This window comes from Marmota monax, unplaced genomic scaffold (assembly GCF_021218885.2).
Source record: "Marmota monax isolate L192 unplaced genomic scaffold, Marmota_monax_Labrador192_F-V1.1 WCK01_AAM20220418_F8-fsc00253, whole genome shotgun sequence".
In the NCBI taxonomy this organism is placed as follows: domain Eukaryota; kingdom Metazoa; phylum Chordata; class Mammalia; order Rodentia; family Sciuridae; genus Marmota; species Marmota monax.
This window is the reverse complement of record NW_026695237.1, coordinates 1,117,747-1,143,411: the sequence shown is the minus strand read 5'-3', so window position 1 is coordinate 1,143,411 and position 25,665 is coordinate 1,117,747. Positions and strand designations below refer to the sequence as shown.

Genomic DNA, 25,665 nt, shown 5'->3' with positions numbered 1-25,665 from the left:
TACCACTCCTGCCTGTGTTTGGAATCCTGTTGCTCATTTTCACCACCATCCAGCCCAGCTCAAGAAGGGTGATGGGGACAATATCTCGGGGTTGGGGAGCTTAGTCCAACCAGATCACACCAAAGTCCTTGCACCTGCTATGAACTGTGGCTAAGAGGGACATGGAGAAATCAGATCTGACTTTTCTCCCAGCTGGAATGGTACAAGGTCAGCAGCCAGTGGTGGGGAGTCGGGCACACCCAAAAAGGCAAGCCCTGGGCAGGTGGGCACCAGATTCTTTCTTCATTCAGGCCAGCTCTGCCTACATGCTCAACCCTCAGTTGGCATGACTCATTCCTGTTCCTTCCTCACACTTCAACCATGGTTCCCAGTAAAAGTAAAGGGCCAGGCAGAAAGGTTAATTTCCTCTCTCCTCCCCAGCCACTTCCAGAGGAATGAGTGGCAGCAAAGTGGGTGGGAGGGAAGGAGAGAAGGAGGTCTTAACTGATAGGGATGCCCCTCAGAGTGGATGCTCAGCATAGCCAGGCCTGGTTCTAGCTCTCCTACAAGCAAGGCCCTCCTAAAATTTACAGGCCCAGTGGATCTGGCTGGACAGCAGATGGAGCAAGTGAATTCAAGAAGTCCAGCCTGTGGACTTTGGCATGGCCTAGACTCTGCTTACCCTGTCAAAGTAGATGCGAATGGAGCCCACGTTGGTGGCCCCCACAGCTGTCAGCGAGAAGAAGCCATGTTTCCAGTCTCCTGTCAAAACTACCCGTTCGTTATGGCAGAAGAGCTCTTTGATCCAGCGAGCCATGCCAGGGTTCACTGACATCAGGGAGCCTGTGGGGGTAGGGAACATGATAGTCCTTCCCCAGAGCCTGGTATATCAGGATAGCCTGAGACCCAAAGGGACTAATAGCCTGTTGCCCTGATGTCATTCCAAATGCAGACCAGTTTTCCAAAGTCCCCTGCCCATACCCAGCCAACCTTAAGTGTTTAACCCCTGGTCTAGATAACCCCAGCCTGGAGCCTAGTCCCCTAACATTAAGAAAGTGAGGACCTCAGCATGAAGCCCACAGAGGCAGCTCCAACCCAAAGGCCAGTCCTGTGTCTACCTGGGAAGTGGCGCCGATGGGAGACAGTCCAGTCAGTGGGTGAGTGGAAGCAGTGGTAGTCCCCAGGGGCCAGGTATATGACACAGTGGTAGAGTTCATTCCCTTCCCGGGTAACCAGCTGGTTCCTGAAGGAGTCACATGAAGAGGCTGTGGGGGTAGGGCAGAAAAGAGGGTCAGGCTCTAATACCAGCTCCAGGTGCCACCCAGCTCATGAGAATCCAGCACAGCCTATGTGCAGCCTGGACATGGACTCCAAGAGCCTCAATGCTTTGGTCAGAGGGATTCCTGATCCAATGTGCCAGCATGCCCACCCCACAGTCTCCCAAGCCTTTCCTTATTCCCTGTCCCACAGCCTTTCCTTAGCCTCTGGTGTCTGCCCCAGCCCCAACAGTGCAGTAACCCACCTGGTGGGAAAGGCAGGTCTTCCATGTAGGTGCGAGGGCCCAGGAATGACTCCAAGGAATAAGTGACCCCCTTCACCTGCTCCACCTCACAGTTCTTCACCTGCCCGAAGTTGAGGATCTTCCCATCCGATGGGCTGATCTGGAGGGACCAGGAGAGGTTTGCTGCTGGAAAGGGAGAGTGCTCCCCCTAGTTGACACCCACCTCATCTTGTGTCAAACACCCATAGCTCCACCCTCTGGATATGCAGGACAAATAAACTTTATACGGCAGGTGGGACCGAGTCTGGGAAAGCCACACAGAGGCCACAGCCAGTGGGGGCTGCTGAACCTGGTTTCCATAGATATAGATCCCATTTCCTAAAGGAGGAAGAGGAGGTATGAGTTAAACCTCACCACACTGTGCAGCCCAGAGACAGGCCGGGCCTGTGGCTTCAGCTTGCGCCGGAAGAATTCGCTGAGGTTGCGGTAGTGGTGCAAGTCCTCCACAGCGGCCTCCTTCATGTTCACCCCGAAGGTCCAGATGTACAGGCTATAGACAGGCCTGCGCAGCCAGTGCGGCAGCTCCACCTGGTTGAGGCGACCCCAGGCCCGTGACAGCAAACGTGTTGGCACTGACTTGTACAGGGCCACCTGCAGGCCACAGGGCAGGGGGCTGAGTTGACCATACTCCAAAAAGCCCAAGTACTGTCATCAGCCCCCAACCACAGGAGAGAACTTGAACCAACAGAGGCTACCTAGGGAGGCCTAGTTGCCTGGGGCTGATTGTTATGATGTGGCTGTGTCACTAGGAACCAGACTGCACTTGTCAAATATTCTCACAGACTGAAGACAGGATGTACAGAGCTCAGGTCACTTTAATCACTTTGCACAGGTCAAAGAGTAACTGTCTTAGACCCAGAAAAGTAGACTGGTCCACATAGTCTCACTTCTTAAAAGTGAGAGGTGGTGCCAGGAGTGGATGGCTCATGCCTATAATCCCAGTAACTCTGGATGCTGAGGCAGGAGGGTCCTAAGTTTGAGGCCAGCTTCAGCAACTTAAGAGAGGCCCTAAACAACTTCGATCCAATCTCAAAATAAAAAGGGCTGGTAGGGACGTGGCTCAGCAGTTAAGCACCCTTAGGTTCAATCTCCAGTACCCCACCCCCCAAAAACAGGAAAAGAAGAAAAAATGGGAGATAGGAATCCTGGTAATAGTCTGGAGAAGACTGGCAGGAGGCAATAGGCATTTGACTTTGGCTGGGGTCATTGCCTACACTACAGACCACTTGAGAAAGGAGTAAAAGGTTCCCAGAAGCACAGACAGATTTATAGCCCAAAGTATATATCCTCTTTCTTAAAAGGAAAAGAGGACATTTTCAGATGCATGTACTGTATCAATGTCATAGTGTCCTGAGATGCCCTGCAGGCCTAGCCAGCACTCAAGATGGCCTGTCCTGCTGGGCTCCACTGGGCCTGACAGCAGACCTTACATCAGAAGCATTCTGTGCCTAAGCCAGTCCACAGAGCTGCCTACCTGTGGTCTCTAATGAGGCAGAGGAGAATCACTTTTTGGAGCCAGTCCCACACACTGGGGCCCCAGAGCCCTCCTGCAGGGCCACTAAACCTAAGGGGCCACTGCCCCAGGGGAAACTGTTTCTGACTGGTGCTACTGCTTATCTGGATGCAACCAGGCAGCAACTTCCTAAGGTGTAAAAACTTTTAATACCTTTATGAAGTAGTGAATTAGTAGCTCCCTGAGCATTATTCTTTCCCCTTCCAAGTGATGCCTAGCCACCTGGAGTGGCTAGGTTGTAATGGTTGTAATGCCTGGCCCTGGGTTGCTGTAATGCCAGGCTATTCTCAGGAACAGGTTGGAGTCTGGTCTAATGTCCAGTGTACTGCACCACCCTCAAATTTTCATGATGCCCACCCCCAAGTTATCAATGGCCCAGGAACAGGGACTCCTCCTTGGGGCTGGTCTGCCAGGAAGCAAGAGAGCCCTCCAGGTACCCATTAAAGAGTCCTGTGCAGGGCAGGCACTTGCACAGCCTTCTAGTTTCTCAAGTGTGTCCTCCCACTAATGGGCCCAAACAGGCTCCAGCCTTCCTGAACTACCCTCTGATATCCAGAAATTTATCTGGATTCTTCTTAAAAACTGCTTATAAGCTTGAAAGTCAGAGACGCTAATTTCTGACTGCCCAGTCTAAGTTCCTTCCAGAACCAGAGCTCCCCAATAGCACCAGTGAGGCAAGCAAGGATAGCAGGCAGTGGACAGTGAGTGTTCAGTCACTTTACTACAGTACACATGGCCACTGGTTAACCTGGCCTTCTCAAAAGTTGCCTTTGTCTTCCCTACGAAATTTCCCATACTATACCCCGAAAGGGTGCAGCCATGCCTCTACTTCTGACAACTGGTCCCCTTGTTTTCCCCTGTACCCCAACCTCAGGCCTGCCCAGGGGTAGGGGTTGGGCCACAGAGGCCTGTGCACACTTACCCTGCTCACAGGCTTCCATCCCACCCGGCTGAGTGGCCTGAGAGCACCAAAGGGCAGGAGGTAGTAGAGAACAGTCAAGGGCCAGGAGCGCAGTTTCAGGGCAGGTCTGGACATGCAGCTCAGCTGGCCTAGCCTCCTTCGCAGGGCCAGCTGGGGGAAGTGCAACCTGCAGGGCACATGTCCATGCAGAGTCAGAAGCTGGGGTCTCAGAGGGACCCAGGAATGACCCCCTCCCTTGATCACTGCCTCTCCATGGAGCACCAGAGTCCAATAAGCACTGCAGCATCCCCTTGGGGACCTGGATACCACTATATAATAGAATATTTCCCAGTCTTTCCCACCTGACAGCTAGCTGAGGACTAGGATTGGGAAGCTATAGGATGCAGGAGGGTTAGACCCAATTCCTGGGTATCTGAGAAGATTGAGTATCTGAAATTGGAAATGGCTCCAGAAAGAACCTTTGGGGCCAAAATGGGGAAGGGAGGTACAAGGCCTGCCTCATATTTGCCAGCTTCCCATGGCCAATAAGCATGGGACTCAGGCACAGCTCTGCCCACACAAGGGCCAGAAGGACACAGTTAATCAGCATAGCAGTGCATAGTGCTTTGACCTGGTCAGCTAGGTGACTGTTCATGAGTCTTTTGCTCATTACAGGACCTGGGAAAAATCTCTTCATGGCTCCAGGCCTCTTGTTTCCTTATCTGGTAAATTAAAAGGACTGGGCCAGCCAAGATCTAAAGTTGTGGCTCCATCAGCCTGCATAGTCTTTCTCCAGCAGGTTAGGTTCTCCAAAACCCATATACAGCTTTATAGGGAGAACCTCACCCCAAGCTCTCAAGCCACCTTCCTACTAGAGCCACACACAAGATACAGGTTCCTCCTTTCAGCAAATCTGAGCTGGTACATACACACTCCCCAGTGTACCACCAGCACAAATTTGGCACAGGCTCAGCTTTGCAGGAGTTGCAGTGGCTGGAATGGGCTCTTCCACCAGAACCCTGATCTCCTTAGTTGCAACAAAGTCCCTTTGTCACATACCTAGGCCCCGGAAAATACTTCTGAGGCTGCAGTGTAGCTATCAGGAGACCACACTGCTACCCACTCAAAATAATCCCAGGCCTTGGTTTCCTCATCTGCAAAAGGACTGCATTCAATAGACAATCTAAGGTTGCCATCTCTGACTGTGTACTCTCCAAGAGAAGCTGCATTCTCTGTCACCCAGGTGCTAAGCAAACCAAGAACAAAGAGGTGTCTCAGCTGAGAGTAAGAGCAGGACAAATGGAGACCTAAGCCAAGGGGAAGGCCCCTTAGTTCAATCAGAGATGATAGAAGGCAGGGCTCCAGTCTCTGCAGGCAACTGTGTCCCCACAGCTCACCTGATGTCCTGCTTTCTTTTTCTCTCCCATTCCACTGTGGACAGTTTTTTCCATTATGCTTTTTAAAAGTCTAGGGAGGTGGAAGGGGCCAAGCAAAGACAAACAAATCACTGCTCTCCCACAGGGTTCCCCCGCCCTGCTCACTGCAGAAGAGCAGAGACCAATCCTGGAAGAGCTACAGGAAAGCCCCTTCTCTCAGGCATCTCTGAATAAAGACCAAGACACTAGTTCCAAAGCCAGGTGACTGATCCCCACCCCCACCCCACCCACCTCTGAGCTCTCCTTGCAACCCTAACCGCAGGTACCTGAAGCGAGCTCTCTTACTCAGTGCACACAGGCCCCCCTCGCTGGGTCCCTCCAGCTGTGGGGGCTGGCCCCGGGGCCCCCTGCTGCCACCTCCACTTCGGGGCCGTTGGACATGAACTCTGACCTTCCGGAGGTTGTGGCGGGGAACAGTGGGGTTAGGACGCGTTGGACAGCATCTCACCATTTCGCTGCTGCTCGGAGCTCTGGTCCTCGCCGCGCCTCTGACTGACACATCGTGGGCAGGCACAGGGAGGGCGGTGCAAGGCTCTCTGCGCTCTCTCTGCTCTCTCGTTCACTCGCCTTTGTTTTTCCTCCTTCCTCCCCTTCCCCCCACGCCAGAGAATCTCCTGCGCTGTCACTGCTCCAGGGGCACTGGTGGCTGGTGGTGTAGCTTCCCCACTTGGTTCAGTCTCGGTGGCTCACAGAGCACAGGTTAGAGGGTCAGAGCTATTGCAAACAGACAAGCACTTGTCACACCTGCTCAGGCTTCTGCCCAGAGCAGAAGCCCCTGCACTCAGCCCACTCAGTCCCACAGGGTATGGCCACCTGTCTGGTCCCTCCTGCCTTGGGCTAAGCCAGTCTGCCCAGCTCACCCACTCCCTTAGCTCTGCCAGGAGGGCAGCATGTATGCAAGGCCCTGGGGCTTCATGCTCCAGCGAACCATGGCAGACAGGGTCCGGAGACTGCCAGGGCTTCTAGGCCCCAAGAGCACAGGTGGGAATCTGAGCCCTGAGCTCAAGGCAGAGTCTCCTCCCTCACCAGGACCTGACCCATTTTTGATTCAGGTTACAAAGTAGCGTCTGAGGAGCAAGAGGATCAGGCAAGCAGACAAAGCACCATGGTAACAACCTAAGCGTGAGTCTGCTCTGGCTATCTCCTCACCCCTCTTAGTCTCAGAGCCCCCATACCTGGCTGTGACCCTATCCAAGCCTCCTCAAAAACTGTGTACCTGGGTGGGCTTCAGGGAAAACCAACCTGGGGCTGGAAAGTGGCCAGGACTGAAGCCCATACCACTCTGCTTTTTCCATCTTTGCTTCAGAAAAGCACTTTGGCCAGGCCCCTCCCTGACTATCTGCAGGACACACCTCACCTGAGAAAACCCTTCCCACTACACAGATAACAGGACTAGAAGAACAAACATTCCACAGCTGTTGCCATCTCAGCTCAGGGCAATCAAGGTGCTCAAAGTCCCAGGGAGGTAGTCCGAGGTGGGCTGACATGGGCTGACTGGGAGCCCACATCTTTTCAGCTCCAGTCTCAACCACAGCCCTGGAAGGAAACAGGCTCCTGTCACCATCTTTGAATGGAAGAATGCAGGCCTCAAGAGCTCCTGCCTAAAGCAGAGAATAGACCCAAGCAAGGGCCAGCTGGCATGGCCAACACACTGTAACAAAGATGAAAGGCCCCAACTCAGATGTCACTCTATCCACACAAGGATGAACATGTGCTGCCCTAACAAACCCACCTCAGCCAGACACATAAAAATTCCATCCCTGACACCTGCTCACAAAAGCCACAGAATCCTCTGATATGCTAGTGTCCTCTGGGAGGTGGGACAACAAGGCAACTAAGGTCTGGACATAGAATGGGTTTCTCCTCCTGATAAAACAAATGGTGAGGCCTGGTCCAATCTCACCCCCTCTCCAAAGGTGCCTTTCTCCCCCAGACCCACTCTTGAGTGGGAAGGACAGCTTACTGTAGGCTGGGCCAGGCCTCACCCAGCAAACAGTGTACCTGAGCCTCCTCCTTGGAGAGATGCTAGCACCAGATCAACACAAACCTGGGAGCCCCATTCTGTCCTAAGCACCAGGCCCAGGGTTCCATGGACACCCTGTTTCTGCCTCAGGCTCATGTGAGCCTCCCAATAACATTCCCATCCACAATGGTAAAGTCACTTCAACTATTCTGCCATGGAACTGGGCACACAAGTATCCTCCCTGGCCCACAGGCTTCAAACTGGACAGGGAAACAGGCCCAAGGAGAGGATGGGCAGTTGGCATGAGACTGGTGCCTAGATCTACAGAGGTGGCTCTTTCCCTGCTCTATAAAGTACAGACTAGGAGCAGAGGAGCTAAGCACACCCAGGATTCATGGGGAGGCAAGTGTGATCTTGTGGAATGGGAGAAAAGGAGAAGACCCAGAAGTCTCAGCCTCCTGCCAAGTTTTCCCTCACTGACCTACCATATGGTATCCTAACCATGACAGCACAGAATGTGTCAGAAAGGCACAAGCATGAAAATTAAACCTGGTCAAAGTCCACAGGTTCTGACTCCTGTGGGAACCTTCCATTTAATTCTCTACAGCTCTGGAGGACCAGTCAGGCCTCCCTTCCAGGATGCTTTAGACTGGAGACCTACAAAGCCCGGAGTCTGGTCAGGCTGGATGGCACACTGAAATGGGGCAGGCCCAGGTTCCTCTTGCTACAGAGGAGGAAGCTCAAGGAGAACAGCATGAGGAGAGACATTCTTCCCTGTAGGGACTCTAAAAGCCTTAGAATCCAGACACCAAATCTGCACTGGCCCACCACCAAGGAAGGGACAGGCAGAAGGTCCTTATCTTTATCACTATTCTACTTCTTCTTCTAAAATGGTACACTGAGACCAGGGTATTAGAGTTCCTTCATCTGAAAGTTCCCAAAGGGAGCAGAATAAACTTATTTTTCCCCCAACAAACAGGCACTGTCTGTCCAGATTATTACTGCCTTCCCACCTCCCAAAGCAGAGCTACTTTTTGGCCAGCAGTGTTTCCAGCTCCCCATTTAAGAGTCCCACTTGTCCTCTACCTGGAACAACCCTTGGGCCCCAAGCCAGAGATTTCACCCTCCCTGGCCCCTGAGTGCTCAGACCCTAGATGAGGAACTGCGCAAGGAGGGAGCCCTGAGATAGGGAAGTGCTGACACCTTCCCTCCCTTTTGAGAGTCAAGCACTTTTCTGTGGAGGTGAGTTTCTGACTGTGATGAGTGGAACTTTAAAGGTATTACATGGCCTAAAGGCCAGTCACCTAGAATGTGAGAACTCAGAGGGCTTTGTGGTAGGCCACAATCTGGTCACTGTAATCCTGCCTGCCCCCTGCCCCCAAATTCACCCCAAGAGCTGCAGAAAGCAGGACAAGTCACAAGTGCTCTCTGGGTCTCAGTTTCTTCATCTCAGAAATGGGAAGAAAAGTATCTTTCACCTACTTCCCTTGAGACTCACAGCACAGCTGCAACCATGGACTAGAACAACTGCTCAGAAGCCCTCACTCCTACCCTTGTTCCCGGGCTTCTTGATAGTTGACTATAGCTCCAGAAAGGCAAATCTGCACTCTAGGAGGTCAAACGTTGATAAAGGGCAAGCAGGGGCTTAGAGCAGTTCAGAAAGGGAAGCCCAAATGGGATAGGAAGCATGATTAATGCAACCATGTGGGAGTAGGTGGAGGACATACTATCCTGAGGGCATATACCTGAGCAGCACTGCCATATCTCTATCACCTCACTGCCTCCCCACTCCCCGGTGGAATGGAACATTCCAACCGAAGCTGGCTAAATGGCTTAGGCCAGTTATCAGTTACTGTGGGCATGGATGGGAAAGTATAGGCATTATGTGGAACTGTGCACATGTGTGAGACTGGGTGATTTAGGTGTGCACAGCTGTTCCTGACCTGGTTAGCTCACACCTTGGTAGATTCCAATTTGAAGCCTGGGTTGGAAGGGCAGGCAGTGAGGGGAATGGGAATGCCAGTCAACCACCCTCCCAAAGCTCTCCCTGACCACACGGGGCTTTGCAGCTGCAGCCTTCTGGCCAGAGACATCCTGAGAATTGGCTCCTGCTCCCTGGTGGAAATCTCCCTGGGGCTAGGGTCATTCCTTCCTAAAGCCTCAGGACAAACCTCCAATGCTCCAAATGACCTATCTACCATATATCTACCCATCTACTTTCTGTACACTCCCTTACTCTGGAGGCCTGGTACCACTTCTTCCCCAGTTCATCTGGCAGTTGTGTCCAGTGAGGTAGCCACGCCCTCCTCCCTCACATTTCAGGGCTAGATGTGGACAGAACTTCACAAGCATAGGGGATGGGAAAATGTATTCTCCCTGGACAAAAGGGTGAGACATTTTGGAAAGCCAAGGGCAAGAGAAGAGGGAGCAAACAGAAGGGCCCAGAGGCACCTGTTATAAGAGTCAGTGGCCCAGGGGGATCAAGGAAGGGGAAGGAGTAGAAGTGGGATCTTCTTTAATTTCCCAAAGAAAAGAAACGCCTATGGAACCTGTAAGGAAAAAGGCTCTGAAAAAAGGCAGCACAACATCCTCTCTTTAGCCCTTGGATGGTGACACAGTGACAAGTTTCAACACCTATGGGCCTTTCTGAGGAACAGGGCAGCTTCCCTCTTCCTCAGGTACCCAGTGCCCCAGCCCTAGGAGGCAGAACTGAGGAAATATGCTAGGGCGCCAGGCACTGGAAAACAGTTCCCAGCATTTCCCTTACTACCCACCCTGCAGCTACAGGCAGGAGATAACACAGGATGTGGAGGAAGTGAGCTCATGCAGCCTGGGCCCCGTGACCTGCCTGGGGGACAGGAAAGGCCACAACTTGATCACGACTATCTGGACGGGGTCCTCAGGCCTACGGGGCCCCATCTTTCACAGCAACTAGAGCCAACTGGCAGCCCCGAAAGTGCTAGAAGGGCACTCCCACCGGGTAGGAAGCAGTCATCAGAGTTAGTGAGGACAGGGTAGGAAAATTCCCTGAGAAACTGCTCACTGCTGCCAGTCACTTATGGCTTCCAGGGCTAGTCACCTGCAGTCACCTGTAGCTCCTGTGGGCACACTGGCAGGTGGGTACTGCTCCGGCATCCAGGCTCTGGCCTCTGACTGGCTCCAGCTCCACTCAGAAGCCTCACGGCGGGCGGGGCTCAAGTTCCAGCCACTTGGGCTGCCAGGGGGCGGGCACAAGAGGAGTGACACCAGATACTGTTAAAGCGTCACTCCCTCCAAGTTTCAGCCAGGGCCCAGGGAGTTCTATGGGCCCCTTTAAGAGGAGGAGCTGCAACCTGGGGAGAAGGGGAAGAGGCGGGCAGGAGGCACAGCCCTGCTGGATCTGGTCAGTCATTGTCTAGTCAGTCATCGCTCCCTCTCAGCGTTGGCCTAAGAGGGTGGGACTGGGAATGGTGGCCCCAGAGGATAACTCCTAGCCCCAGAAGACTCTGTCCTAAGCCTATGGTTGGCCTCCTAACTTGCTGCTTCCCTTACCACTTATCTCACAACCTCGCTAAGCAGAGGTTCTACATACTGACCTCATGGAGGATCAGCTTTTTCACTTGACTGACCAGAAAGCCACTTCCAGCCACCCTTTCTAACCCTGGAAGTTCCGCAGAAAATGTAAAAGTCCATTTCTTCCCACATCTGATCCTGAAGATCCACAGCTGTCTCTACTTCTCCCCTAGTCCTTCAGGCCTGCACACCCCTGCTGGACAAAACACCCAGATCCAAAAAGGGATGGTGATGTCTGAGAAAGGTCCGCCCACTGGCAGCTCAGAAGACCCACAGGACTTTTCCCTGGTGGGATGTATATCTGTGGGATGTTGTTCATCTACCCCAATGGATCTGAGGACCCTAGTGTGCAGAGCACAGTGTCAGCAGGCCAACTACCCCCATATCCACAGGACAACCCAGCATGAACTTAGCTGACACAAGATGGAATGAACCAGCTTAAAATTTTTTAGGGGATGGGAAAGTCTGTGGGGATCACCATTCAACCACACTAGTCTCATTTGTGTCTGTGCAGCTATCTCAATAATGGCTAGATGGCCTGACGGGACTCAGTATTTTCACTGTGGGCTACAACGCTAGCCCCTTTTGACCACTGAGAATTTCATTTCTAAAACAACTAAGGTGCACAACAAGATGAGAACACCTACAGGGTTTGTGGAGAGACGGGATGGATGGGACAAGGGTGCCTGGAACAGGACACAATGACAGTGTACAGACATAGCTCCACCTATCTGTCCTCCTCACCTAGATTCAACCTGACCAAGTGCTGCATAAGCTACAGACCTGGGCTACAGCAGAAGTGGGAAAGACACACAGGGGGTCAAACTCAGAAGGACCTCTTTAACATTCTGCATCTACAAAGCACCAATAGGAATTGGGAGGCAGGGTGAGCATAACACAGTTCTAGCCCTAAGGAGCTTGAAGTTTTGGTATAGAGCTGGTGAATACCTTACACACAGGCTGCCTCTCCTGTTTCCCTGGCCTGTGCCCACAGCAGATACCACTATATAATACCAACATTCTCTGAGACCCAGGGCCCTTCTCACCTCTGAGCTCCAGGCAAATATCATATGAGATGGGATAAAAAGGAATTAGGCACAGAAAGATACTGACAGGATCCAAGCACAACCAAATTCCAGGACTGGAAAGATCCTACAAGACCATTCTGACTCCCCAAATCCTCTAGTACTTGCAGGCCAGAAAGCTCAGGTTCCCTATGTACAAAATGGAACCAAGCCCAAGTCAGACAAGAAAAAGGTCTGTGGATTGAAACCTCTGAGCATGACTGACACTCTTTGTGCTGAGCAGTCTCTCCCCTGTAGAAAAGCCAACTGGGATTACTGTATCCATCAGTGTACCTTTTCAACCAGTCTATGCCTCTAAGATATTTAGAAAACCCATAAGCCAGCCTACCAAGCTGCTCAGAGATCAGCCCTCCCCATTCCAACTAGACCCCCACCATCTATCTTTTCAGTAGGGAAATGACGTATGGATTTCAAACAATAGATAACAATTGAATTTCTGGGGGGGGGGGACACAAAAATTCCCTGGCAAGTTTACTTTCCCACACCTTGAAGGTCCTTGAGACCACTGAGTCCCTAATTTCCACTCTTTCCACCCTCTTGGACTCTTCTAAGCATGACTGCTATCTAGTGCCACTGGAAGGCTTTGCAAACTCCAGGGCCATTTGGTTGCCAGCACATGCAAATGAAAGGCAGGGTTGAGGGGCTGGGGTTGTAGCTCAGTGGTAAGAGCACTCACCTAGCATGTTCGAGGCCCTGGGTTCAATCCTCAGCACCACATAAAAATAAGTAAATAAAATAAAGGCACTGTGTCCAACTACACCTAAAAAATAAATATTTAAAAAAAAAAAAGGTGGGGTTGAGGGGTAGGGGGTGATACTCTCTGCTAGGCCCCTGCTAGATTAATTTTTGTACTCATTGCCCTGTGCCAGGGGCTAAAGGTGGCTAAGGGACTGGCAGGTGCTCTCAGCTAATTCTCATTCCCTGGGTACCAGGAGAGGCCCTCCCAGGAACACTAGTGATGGTATCTGAGGCTAGCACAAGGAGCCACAGGAAGGTAGGTCATCAGTCTCCCAGATTCCAGGTAGGAGCCCAGACAAGAATAAATATTATCCCAGTCCTTCACAATTCTCTTGAAGTTTCCTGGCAGCCCCACTAGACTGTACAACATCTAAGATGTCTCCTGGCCTATACAAAACCCCTCCAGCAGCTCCTTGAGGGCCCATTCAGGGGGCCTTCAGGGGGATAAAGAAAAAGTGATTTTAGGCTGAGCAAGCCTAGTAGAAAGCTTTCCATAGCACCACTTGACTAGGGGTTGACTATCTGCCCATTTAAATGTCTATGTTTTCTCAACACTTATCAGGTATGAAGTAAAATGGACCTATAAAATCTGTACTCTCTGCCTATGCAGGACCAGGTATTTACAAACATATTCTCATTTAACAACTGTATGCAGGAGTTAATAGTAGCTTTTTTAAAAAGCAGATGAGAATAATAAAGCTATAATATTTATATAAAATTTAACATGTGCAGAATGTGTCCAATATTGTTCACAGTCACATACACCATGGAACAGAGGAGTATTCTGTGCTCAAGCCAATGGGGATCCAGGTGGGGGACTGGAAGGAGAACTGGATTTCAAAAATAGTTAACAAATGAATTTCTGGGGGTAAAAAAACACAAAAATTCCCTGGCAAGTTTACTTTCCCACACCTTGAAGGTCCTTGAGACATCTTATCTTACTACTTAAGATGGATGGCTGATCTGTCTTTACTCCTTTTCATTAACTAAGCTAAAATACTGCAGCATACTTTCTTTTCTTCTCTCTTTTTTTTTTTTTTTTTGAGGTACTGGGGATTAAATCCAGGGTTTTGTGCAGCAATTATTCTATCACTGAAATTTTATCCCTAGCCCCTCTTTTTATTTTATTTTGAGACAAGTCTCACTAAATTGCCAAAGCTGACTTCAAACTTGCCATATTCCTGCCTCAGCCTCATGAGTAGCTAGGATTATAGGCACCCAGACATACCTTTTTTTTTATTATTCTAAACTGAGGCTAGAAATAAGGAAGTAGGTCTAATGCATGAGTAAGTGTGGTCAGTCAGCCAAGTTATTTGCTGACTGAGGCTTGTCTTCTACATAGCTGCTTTCCCAGTGCCTTGGACTTCCCCATAAAACCCTACAACCATGCCAAAAAAATGAACAACTAAAATTTTTGCCTCGTTTGCACACTCAGATGCATGTTAAAAGTATTTAGCAGTGGGGCTGGGGATGTGGCTCAAGCGGTAGCGTGCTCGGCTGGCATGCGTGCGGCCCGGGTTCGATCCCCAGCACCACATATAAACAAAGATGTTGTGTCCGCTGAAAACTAAAAAATAAATAAATATTTTAAAAAAAAGTATTTAGCAGTGAGGTTCATGTCTACAATGTACTTTACTTTTTCATAAAGTCTGTTATGTACTTTCAGAAACTTCAGAGAAAAATCAAATATACACACATGGAGATAAACTAATAAAACATTAACAACTGTTCAATCGAGGTGGTTACATATGCAGGTAACTTATTCTCTTAACTTTTCTACTCCATTTAAAAGTGTTTATAATTTTAAAAGTTGAAAGACTTTGTTTAAACCACAGAAAAAAACTCTAAATTACATATCAGAAAACCCAAGACCACAATGTGTACATGGGAATTCTCCTGATCTGAGGGGAGGCAGGACACTTGGGACCTGTTCTCAGTGTACCCCACAGTACCACTGTGGTTGCCATAAGTACAAGAACTTAGGACTAAACTATAAACTATTCATTTACTAGCCACTCAGCCCAGATTCATTAAGCCCTGAATGCCCAACCCTTCATGGCTGAAAGGAGAGGTCCGTTGCCAATTGGGGCTGGCTTTGCAAATGAAGTACCTCACATCTTTCTTAAGTCATCTCCAGGGCCAGCAAGGCTTGGAGATGTAAAGACCCATGGAACTGGGATGTGACTTGTATCTGGTGGCAGAGAGCATTCCCACTCTCTTCTTCTCCAAAGTCCCCTCACCCCGTTCCCATCAGCCCAGCTTTCCCACCACAGGTGCTTCTGTTCTTTGATCAAGTAGTCACTGAAGAAGGATGTCTCCCAACTCTGAAATGGGATCAAAGGGAGTTTGTCACCAGATTTTATCCTGTGTAGAACTCAGTTCACCTAGAGGTTAACAGGAAATCCCAGGACTCACCACATTGCACTGCTGTGCACCCAACCAACACACCTGACACATAATGTTACATAAGAACTTGAGGTTTACAGATACTACAAACCTTATACCCTTCTAATTAAAAACACACTTAGGAAGTTTTTCTGTTTTCCCTTTTTAAGGCAGTACATAATTGCCACTGAACATTTCTCATGGACTCTAAACTTTCATTTTTTGTTTTTGGAATGGGGTCTCCCTATGTTACATCAGATTGGCCTGAACTCCAGAGCCCAAATGATCCACCTGCTTCAGCCTAGGACTACAGATGTAGACACCAAGCCCTAAACTGCTAACAGTCATGTCTTAATATAACCCTGGTCTCAGGACACTCTAAATGGGCCCTTCCTTTGTACTTTATCTGCAGAAACCCATGGGAGTAACAGCCTGAGCGCCTCATTCAAGTGCTTAAATTCAGGCTCACAGCATTTGCTACTTTATTCCTGTGATGACCATGGCCACAACTGGTGACAGAAGAACCTGAGAATTCCCCCACCCCCCATTTTATAGAGCAAAGAAGAAACACACACACAAATCATCTTTATGGTAAAAGCGCAATTCTCTTTTCCATTTTGATTATTATTCAGTCTAAAGTAAAGTTTTCAATCAACATTTTTGAGGGATAAAGTGTCCCTTTCACCTTATCCAGCACTTGCCATCTTTAATCCAGTGAAAAGTCTTCATTCCCTACAAGTTACAAGATCTGGCTCAAATTTCTGTCTCAGAGTATTTGTGAAAATAACACACAGACTGAATGGCAAGGAAGGAAGAATTCACAATCTTCTAGAAACAAGGCTTTCAGCCCCATTCAGACCAAGAGGCCACCCTGCCTTTACAGAAGGAGATGCAAGCTGGGCAAGGTCTGTGCCTGCAGCCAGGCTCCTCTGACTTCCAAACTGGTAATATAGGAGAGCCTGCTCTGTGACTACCCAGGCAGAGATGTATTTCAGAAATGCAGTCCCTTGCCTCCGGCCTGCCAGCACCCAAGGATTACGAGTCCTCCCTTAAGGAGGAGGGGAAATATTGGGGAATAAAATTGATGAAATTATTTCATTATATTGTCTATGTGTTTGAATATGTGACAACAAATTCCATTATGTGCAACTATAATGTACCAATTTAAAATGTGGGGGGAAAATGAGGGGCTGGGATGTAGCTTAATGGTAAAGTACCCCGGGTTCAATTCCTAATAGTAAATAATAATTTGGGGGCGAGGGGCATCCTTGCCTGACACTGAGGTTCACAGGGCAGAGGCAACACAAAGTAACTCAGGGCTGCCTCTGACTAGGCAAAGCTCAGGCCCAAAGAATATAGGGTGGGTTCAAAGAATCCCTCACCTGATGGAAAGTCTGGATGGCCACTCCTACTGCCAAGTCTCTTCCCCATGGAAAACTCATCTTTGCCCCATATAATTGCATGAAGTAGGGGACGTGTCCAACAAATGCCATGAGGCACTGGAGGCAAAGGGTGGAGACAGGGAAAGTAGAAAAATGCCCACTGGCTAGCTATGAAGACCATGGCTAGGAAATGATAAAGCTGCCCCAAGAGATGCAGGGCCTGAGGGAAGCCCTGCATGCTCCCTCACTCCCCACCACAGGTATCTGCCCTGTCCTTTCTCAGAATCCAGTTCAGGTCCCGACTACCAGAATGTAAACAAGAACCAAACCCATAGGTAAGTTGGATATTTCAGTTATATATTTTGTAACCAAAAGCAGGGGCACAGCTAGGTGTGGTAGTACACAACTGGAATCCCAGTGGCTCCCGGGTGAGGCAGGAGGATCACAAGTTCAAAGCTAGCCCAAACAACTTATTAAGAAGCTGTCTCAGGGCTGGGGTTGTGTGTGAATCAATAGCAGGGTGCTTGCCTAGAACATGAAGCACTGGGTTCGCTCCTCAGCACCACATAAACATAAATAAATAAATAAAAGGTTTTTTAAAAAAAAGTATGCTTAAAAAAAAAAAAAGATGTCTCAAAATAAAAAAACAAAAAAAGAGCTGGGGCTATGGCTCAGTGGTTCAGCACTTCTGGGTTTAATCCCTAGTGCCAAAAACAAAACAAAACAAAACAAAAACAAATTGGGCTATAATCTTAAAAAAAAAAAAAAAAAAAGTAAAACAAATTTGTCAACTTGAAAAAAAGAGGCAACAAGTAATATTCCATTTAGTTGCTAGATATTTTCATGACTTCGGGGGACAAAGGTATAGTATATCTGAAATCACAACTACCACGTAAATGTAGAACACAGCCTGCTGCAAGCACACCTGTGCCAATGGCCCTCCTCCCTGAGCCAAGGGCCAAAAGGCAGTCAGTCAATCCTGTGTAACCCAAAGGAACTTGTTTACTTCAGTAATGAATCCAGGACAGTTTCAGGGCATCATGAATTCCTGCAAAGAAACTCCCGGAAGAATCTCCTCTATACAACTTCTCAGTAGTCTTTGAAGTCCTCTCTCAAGAGGTTCCTCAATGCCCTTCAGAAAATCACCTCTGCCCACTGATGGATGCTACCAGGCTAAGTCAAAGACTGAATTAGAAGGAACTAAAAGGAACACGCTGACTGCTATAATGTAAATAAGTGACCCCCTAAGGTCCATGTGGTAAATTAGGTTTAGTCCCAAGTATAATGCTACAGGGAAATGATGAAACCTTCAAGATGTGGGGACTAGTGGGAGGTCTTTAGGTCCTTAGGGACATGCCCCTTAAGGGAGATAGCGGGAACCCAGGCCCTTTTCTCTTTTACTCCATGACCAAGAGGTGAGCCAAGTGCTCTGCCAAGTGCTCTCAGCTATTGCCACCTGGCACCACATCAGAGGCCACAAAGCAATGGATTCAACTGACCATAAAATGGAACTTTTAAAACTATAAGCCAAAATAAACCTTTTCTCTTATAAATTTTCTCAGGCATTTGCCACAGTGATGGAAAGCTGACTAACACACTGAGAAGATCAAGGAACAACTTCTAAGCATGATTTCATCTAGTCACATGAGTCTGTAAAAAACAAAAACAAAAACCTTGGTTTAAAAAGCATTTATTTAAGTTTCATCTAAACTAATGGTTCTTAACAGATATACATGAGTTTGAGGGATCTGAGGCCCCTAAAATTATAAGCCAAATTTTCTTTGGGCACTTTTTTTTTTTTTGGAAGGAAGAGAGTCCACAATTTTTGTCCAACTCTTAAAGAGATGCTCAAAACTCCAAAAGCTAAAAATTTTGGATCTAAAGCGTTAACTAAAATAAAGCTCAAAGTGACTATAATATTCAAAGATATCTAAGGGGGAAAAAGACTATAATATAAATCAGATATATGGGCAAAAATTTACAAATGACACTTCATAAATGAGCCAATATAAACAGAATAAACATGTAAAAATGTTTAAGTGGAATCCATATTTAAAGACAAGCAAAACAGGAACTGTATGAAGGCACTAGACCCTTAATGCTCTCCACTTCCTACACAGCTTTTAATAATTAGCTACTGCACTCTTCCACCTACTCAAGCTTGAATCATTTTCCATTTCTCTCCTTCTCTCTCCATCCAATCCATCAACGCAAACTGTTGGCTCTCCACTCAAGGTGTTTCTTCCCTGAAAGCTTCAATATAAGTAGCATCACTCCGTACCTCAGCCTGGGGCATCTGTGCCCTTTACATATTTCAAGTTTTCCTCAAGGCATTTCAACCATTTGACGTACCTATGTGTCTGTTTCTTGTGTCTCACCCACTAATAAGGAAAGCCCTGATTCTGTTTATGAGTGGATCCCCAACATCTCAACAGGGTCTGATACACAGAAGGAACTCAAAGATGTGGTAAATGAACAAGCAAATTCAAGAAAGGAAATCATGCTCATCTATGACAACTTGTGTTTTGCGAATATCCAGTATGGTTCACATAGTATAAAACAATACCAACTACACAGGCATTATTACAATTATTATTATTTTTAGTACCAGGAATCAGACCACTGAGCCATATCCTCAGACCTTTTATTTAGAGGCAGGGTCTCGGCTAAGTTGCTGAGGCTGGCTTTGAATTCGTGATCCTCCTGCCTCCACTTCCTAAGCTGCTGGGATTATAGGCGTGCACTGGTTATCATCCAGACCAGCATCATTACTTTAGAAGCCAAATGCATGCCGAAACTATAAAAAAGTGTCATGGGACAATTCTATACCTAGGCACTCACCATGAAGAAAAGGCCTTATGTACAAAGAAGTGCTCTGCAACATTATTCATTGTGGAAAAATGCACCAGTACAACAGAACTGACTTGTGATGGTAGAACCACTTTAAAGTATTATAAATACAGACCAATTACAGTGATGCAGGCCTATTATCCCAGCAACCCAGAAGACTAAGGCAGGAGGACTGCAAGTTCAAGGTAAGCCATGGCAACTTTGTGAGATCTTGTCTTAAAATCAAAAATATAAAGAGCTGGGGATGTGACTTACTGGTAGCGCATCCTGGGTTCAATCCCCAGTAAGGCTAAAAACAATATATATATATTTTACACACACACACACACACACACACACACGTTATGTAGTATGGTAAAATAATCCTATAGAGCAACATGTATACAGTAAAAAAGGCAAGATTTAAAAATAGCTGCATCCATTTAAAAATTAAAGACAAAGACAGGAAATTAACACATGAAAAATAAAATTCATAATTAACTAATCAAGGAAGAGGTGGGAATCATAAAACTGTCCTCTCTTTCTCAACATTCTGTCACACTGTTATAATATCTCTTTCATTTAAAAGAGAACAAGCCAGGTATAGTGGTATGGAGGCTGAGGCAGGAGAATCGCAAGGTCAAAGCCAGCTTCAGCAAACTAAAAATTAAAAAGAGCTGGGATATGGTTCAGCGTTAAGTGCCTTTAGGTTTAATCCCTGGTAACAAAAACAAATAAATATAAAAGAGAGCCGGATGTGGTGGCACATGTCTGTAATCCCAGTGGCTCAGGAGGCTGAAGCAGGAGGATCATGAGTTCAAAGCCAGCTTCAGCCAATGGAGAGGCAGTAAGCAACTCAGTGAGACTGTCTCTAAATTTGAAAAATACAAAATATGGCTGGGGATGTGGCTCAGTGGTCGAGTGCCCTAAATTCAATCCCCAATACCCACCCAAAATATATATAAAAGAGAATGAGGTTGTTATGGTTTGGATATCAGGTGTTCCTCAAAAGCTCCTATGTTCATGCAGAAATAGTCTAAGGTGAAATGATTAGATTATGAAAGCTGTAACCTAATCAGTCTATCCTAATTTGAATGGACTGACTGGATAACTGTAAGCAGGTGGGGCATGGCTGGAGGAGGTGGGTCACTGGGGATGTGCCCTGGAAAGGTTCATCTTCCCTACGGCTCCTTCCCACTTTGCTCTGTCAACTTCTTGACAGCCACATCCTGAGCAGCTTTCCTCCACCACACCCTTCCAGCATGATGAGTCACCTTATCTTGGGCTCAAAGCAATGGCCTCAGCCAACCATGGACTAAACCTCTGGAACTATATGCCAAAATAAACTTTTCCTCCTCTAATTTGTATCTGTTGGGTATTTTGGTCACAGCAACAAAAAACTTACTAACACAGAGGTTGATTTCCACAAGGGCACTGAAACCAGTCAATGGAGAAACGACAATCTTAAAACAAATGGTGATGAGAAAATTGGACATCTACATGCAGAAGTTGGGCTGTTCCCTTACACCATATTCAAAATTAGCTCAAAATGGATCAAAGTCCTAAACATAAGATCTTACAGCTCAAAATGGATCAAAGTCCTAAACATAAGATCTTACAATAATGTTGCAGAGCACTTCTTAGAAGAAAACATAGGTGACACCAAAGCATAGGCAACAAAAGAAAAGACACAAAAATTGAACTTCAACAAAATTTAAAACTTTCATGCACCCAAGGATATTATCAAGAGAGTGAAAGACAACCCACAGAATGGGAGAAATATCTGCAAACCGTGTATTTGTTAAAGGATGAACATCCAGAACATATAAATAATTCCTATAACTCAACATTAAAAATCCAATTTTAAAATGTGCAAAGGACTTGAATAGACATTTCTCTAAAGAAGTTACGCGGTGCCCCTTTATCCAAGACCCTCCCCCAACAATGTCTAAAACCAAGGGGAGTATCAAACCTTATATATACCAAGTTGTTCTGTTTTCTTTCTTACAGTACTAGGGAGTACACTGGGGGGCAGTTCACCACTGAGATACATCTCCAGCAACCCCCCAACTTTTTAAACTTTTTATTTATTTTTAGTTGTAGTGGGACACAATATCTTTGTTTATTTATTTATTTATTTTTATGTGGTGCTAAGGATCGAACCCAGGGCCTTGCTTTACCAGTGCTTTACCGCTGAGCCACAATCCCAGCCCTCCAGCCCTTTTTAATTCTATCTGAGACAGGCTCTAAGTTGCCAAAGTTGGACTCAAACTTGTGATCCTCCTGCCTCAGCCTGCCAAGTAGCTGAGATTACAGATATGCACCAACATACCCTGGCAATGTTTTTTCTTATACCTGCATACCTATGATAAAAGTTTAACTTGTAAGTTAGGAAAAGTAAAAAGAGATTACCAGCAATACTAATAACAAAATAGAACAATTATATTGATATATTCTAGTGAAAGTTATTAAAAACATGAATTGTTTATTTCTGGAATTGTTTGTTTAATTATAGACCACAGTTGACTGTAGGTACAATTTCAGAAAGTTAAAAAAGAGGGGAGCTACTATATATAAATAGCCAATGAGTATGAGGAAAATGAAAATAAAGAACAATTAGATACCACTTCATATCTCTAAAGATAACTATTATCAAAAACTGGTTAGATTACAGAAAACTAGAAGTTTGTGCATTGCTGGTAGGAATGTAAAATGGTACAGATGCTTGGAAAAGTTCTGCAGTTCCTTGACAAGTTAAACAGAATTATCATATAATCCAGCAATTCCACTTTTAGTATTAACTCAAAAAAATTGAAAGCAGAGACTTAAGCAGATACTTATATACCAGTTTTCACAGAAGCATCATTCACCATACTCAAAAGGCAGAAACAAGCCAAATCCATTAACTACTACCAATTCATTAATATCCAGATGAACAGATAAATCAAATGTGGTATATACATACAACAGAATACTGTTCAACCAGAAAAAGAAATGGAATTCTGATACAAGCTTATCCACAGATGAACAAGGATGAACCTTGAAAATATTATACTAAGTGAAAGAAGCCAGAAGCAAAGGGAAAAATATTTTATGATTCACTTATATGAGGTACCTAAAATAGGCAAGTTCATAGTGACTCAAAGTAGAACAATACTTACCAGGGACTGGGGTAGGGCAGAATGGGTAGTATTATTTAGTGGGTACAGAATTTCTGTTTAGGATGACGAAAAAATCCTAGAAGTGAGTAGTGGTAATGGCTACAAAAACACTGACTGTATTTAATGTTGCTGAATTGTACACTTAAAAATGGGGCCTCTAAGGGTTTAATGACGCTGTAAGGGTGGGGTCCTCAAGATGGAATTAAGTGCCTTTAAAAGAAGAGAGACACCAGAGAGACTGAGGGTGCCCCCTCCACCAAACCCTGCCTTCAACCATAAGAGGACATAGGAAGCAACAATCTGTAAGCCAGGAAGGTGCTCTTACTGGAGCACAACTATGCTAGCACCCTGATCTTGAACTGCCAGCCTCCAAACTGTAAGAAAATAAATTTCTGTTGTTTAAGCCACCTAGTCTGTATTATTTGGCTACAACAGCTAGAGCTATGACAGTATATCTTACCAAGGGGATGAGGATGGGGTGTTGAAATGAAGAGATGGCACTGGCAAAGAGAAAGAAGTATCCCCAAAACTCTGGTGGGTATACTTCACCAAAATATTTTGGAAAATGTTTCTACGGAGGGCAAGAGAGAATGCCATTAGTCAGAACAAATGGCAAAGTGACAGGAGAAGGTAATGAGAAGAAGGAAGAGATAGAGGGACAAATGGACAAAGAGACACCTATGCTCATAAAACAGAGGTAATAAAGACTAACAGTGGGCAACAGAAGTGAAGCAAGGGAGAGTGGTCCCCATGTTTTTCACCTCTAACTTTACTCTCCAGGGATTATCAGTCATCACTTTCATGGCTTCCAATCCCAGGTTTCATGTTAATGTGTCCTCTGGGCACAAAGCGTGTCTTCCCTGTCCTCCTAGCATCTTCTTGCCTTTTGTCCAATAAACAAGGAGACACTATCATCACCAAACCAAGGTTTGATAAAGGACTTTCTGGAAGCCTGAAGCATGCATAATTCAACCTTGGCCTATAGGAATTCAAAGCACAGATCAGGAGGCCAACATGGTGTATTATGACTATAAGACATGGGGACAAATGATATTTAACTGGGTGGTAACAGCTTCTGTAAGCAATCATTCCCAATACATAATACAGGTTCTCCCATGAGTTCCTGCTGAAATGATTCCTGCATGTCAGTAATAAAACCCAGGTGACTTCACACCAATAAAGAGCTAGATTATTTAATGTAGAGAATCAGAAAGGAGGGAGTTATGTGGAGAAAGTAATGTCCATAAATTTTCAAGGGGAGTTCCTGAATCTCCTTGTAACAGGGATTCACTTGATGCTTTGATTATCCCTTGTGACTTTGAAACTTAGTTTTTTTTCTTGTTCCCAACCTTCATCTCCCTGACATTCTCCTACCCGATCTTCTTTTTCCTGATCTTCTCCTTCCTGATCTCTCTCCGCAAACTCATTTTCTCTGAATCACCTCTATAAAAAGCTCCCTGATCCTGCAGACGGGCAGAATCACAGCCTCTCAAGATAGGAGTTCCCTAGCAAAGCAATATTTATTGCTAACAATGTTTATTGCTAGCAAAGCAATAAACCTTCTTTTTCAATTTTCTCAAAACCATGTCCTCGTTATTGGATTGGCATCAGGAACAAAAACAGAGATTTCAGCAACAAATCTGGCGACCTAGATTGTATCCAAGAGCAGCCCCTGCTCCTGCTTTCTTGGGCAGGTCTGGCTCTCCATGGAATCCCACTTCCATGCTGAGGATACAAGATGGCTGGTGAGTTTGTTGAGAGCTGACACTGGAGAAATTTGGAAACGGTGTGAGTCTGCCTTGGACAGAACCAGAGGAGCTGTTTCTGTGAGTAAAGGGAGGGACTGACGGACCAACCTTGTAGTTGTTCTGCAAAAGGGTAAAGGTTCCCTAGCAGCTGCCAAAGCTCTTTTTGCTTCGGGGAACTCCCACCTTCTCTTCCTGAACTGCACAAGTTGCTCTACTTTGAGAAAAAGGAAACTGAACTCAGGAAAGTCGTGACAACTTTAGCCACAGAGTATGCTTCCCCGTGTGCACATAGACCCTTGATTCTACACATCTGGTTCCCCTTTGTGGGGACATCCATGGTGCCACAGGTGTAGAAGTCACTGTTAAGTGAGAGTTTGGAACTTGGGATTTTCCCCTGTCTGGTCTGTCTGTTTTAAAGGTTCCTGTCTGTTGGCCATGGTTTGGGAATCCCCTCTGGTTGTCTGTTTTGTTTGTATCTGCTACTGCCGCTTTTAAGACATGGCCAGTACTACACTGATTCTATGGGTAGTCTCTTAGGAAAGATCTTGGCTGGTCAATTTAAAGGTTCCCATCTGTTGGCCATAGTTTGGGAGTTGTCTCTGGTTGTCTCTGTTTCTTTTTTGTACAATCTTGCAATTGGAGTTGGTCTGTCAGAAGTAAAATGAGTTGAAGAAAGGGCCACCTGTAAGTCTGCCTAAGATAATGTTGTACTGTAATGATGTGGCTTTCAAGCAGATTTCTACAATATAATATAATCTTGCAGTTGTAGTTGGTCTGCAAAAGGGTAAAGTGAGTGGAAGAAATTTGTATGTGCAAGGTCTGTCTGTTTTAAAGGTTCCCATCTGTCGGCCCTGGTTTGGGTGATCCTCTTGTCTGTTTTTTTGTCAGTTACTGGCCCTTTAAGATATGGGCCATGCTGCATTGAACTTACTGCTAGTCTCTTGAGGAGACAGATCTTGGCTGCAAGGGCCACCTATAGAAATAAGCCTTTCTAAGAGGAAAAGGGTTTCTCTGGATTATTATACAATCTCTGAAATTGGTCTGTAAGGATTAAAGCATATGAAATAGATTATATACTGACATTTATGCATTTGCATGATGAGGGATCTGAACCATCAAAAATTAAGCTGAAGGTGTCAAAAGGCACTGCCTCTGATGTGCAAGGACAGCAGGATACCAGAAGAAAGGATTAACTATTTTAAACCCAGTGCTAGTAGTCCCAGCACTGTTTCTCAGCCTGGCCCCAGGCAGCTGCAATCAACTCACTATGTCAAGGACACTAGCCCTAAACTGGGGGAAGAAAAAAATCCCCCCAAAGCTGCTTGGGCTGTAGAAAAATGGCCAAAGAGAACCTGGACTCTGCCCTGCCTTCCAGCCTCTTTTGCTCCTGGGAAGTGAAGGCTATTGTCCACAAAGGATATGGCAGTAGGTT

At 46.5% G+C, this 25,665-nt stretch overlaps 1 protein-coding gene across 6 annotated transcripts in view; it reads right to left on the bottom strand.

Moving 5' to 3' along the window:
* Nucleotides 1-25,665, bottom strand: part of Pisd (phosphatidylserine decarboxylase) — a 121,946-nt gene that overhangs the window by 73,261 nt on the left and 23,020 nt on the right. For 4 of the 6 annotated variants that reach the window (XM_058577417.1, XM_058577416.1, XM_058577418.1 and 1 more), the window contains exons 2-6: nt 3,976-4,141; nt 1,895-2,131; nt 1,502-1,640; nt 1,098-1,244; nt 662-822 (exon numbers count right to left, since the gene is read on the bottom strand). In XM_058577417.1, the coding sequence (XP_058433400.1) occupies nt 662-822; nt 1,098-1,244; nt 1,502-1,640; nt 1,895-2,131; nt 3,976-4,141 (850 nt within the window). Of the gene's footprint in view, nt 1-661; nt 823-1,097; nt 1,245-1,501; nt 1,641-1,894; nt 2,132-3,975; nt 4,142-5,838; nt 6,105-10,432; nt 10,557-25,665 lie in introns of those variants that run through there. The other 2 variants (XM_046439436.2, XM_046439435.2) reach the window with 2 other exon arrangements.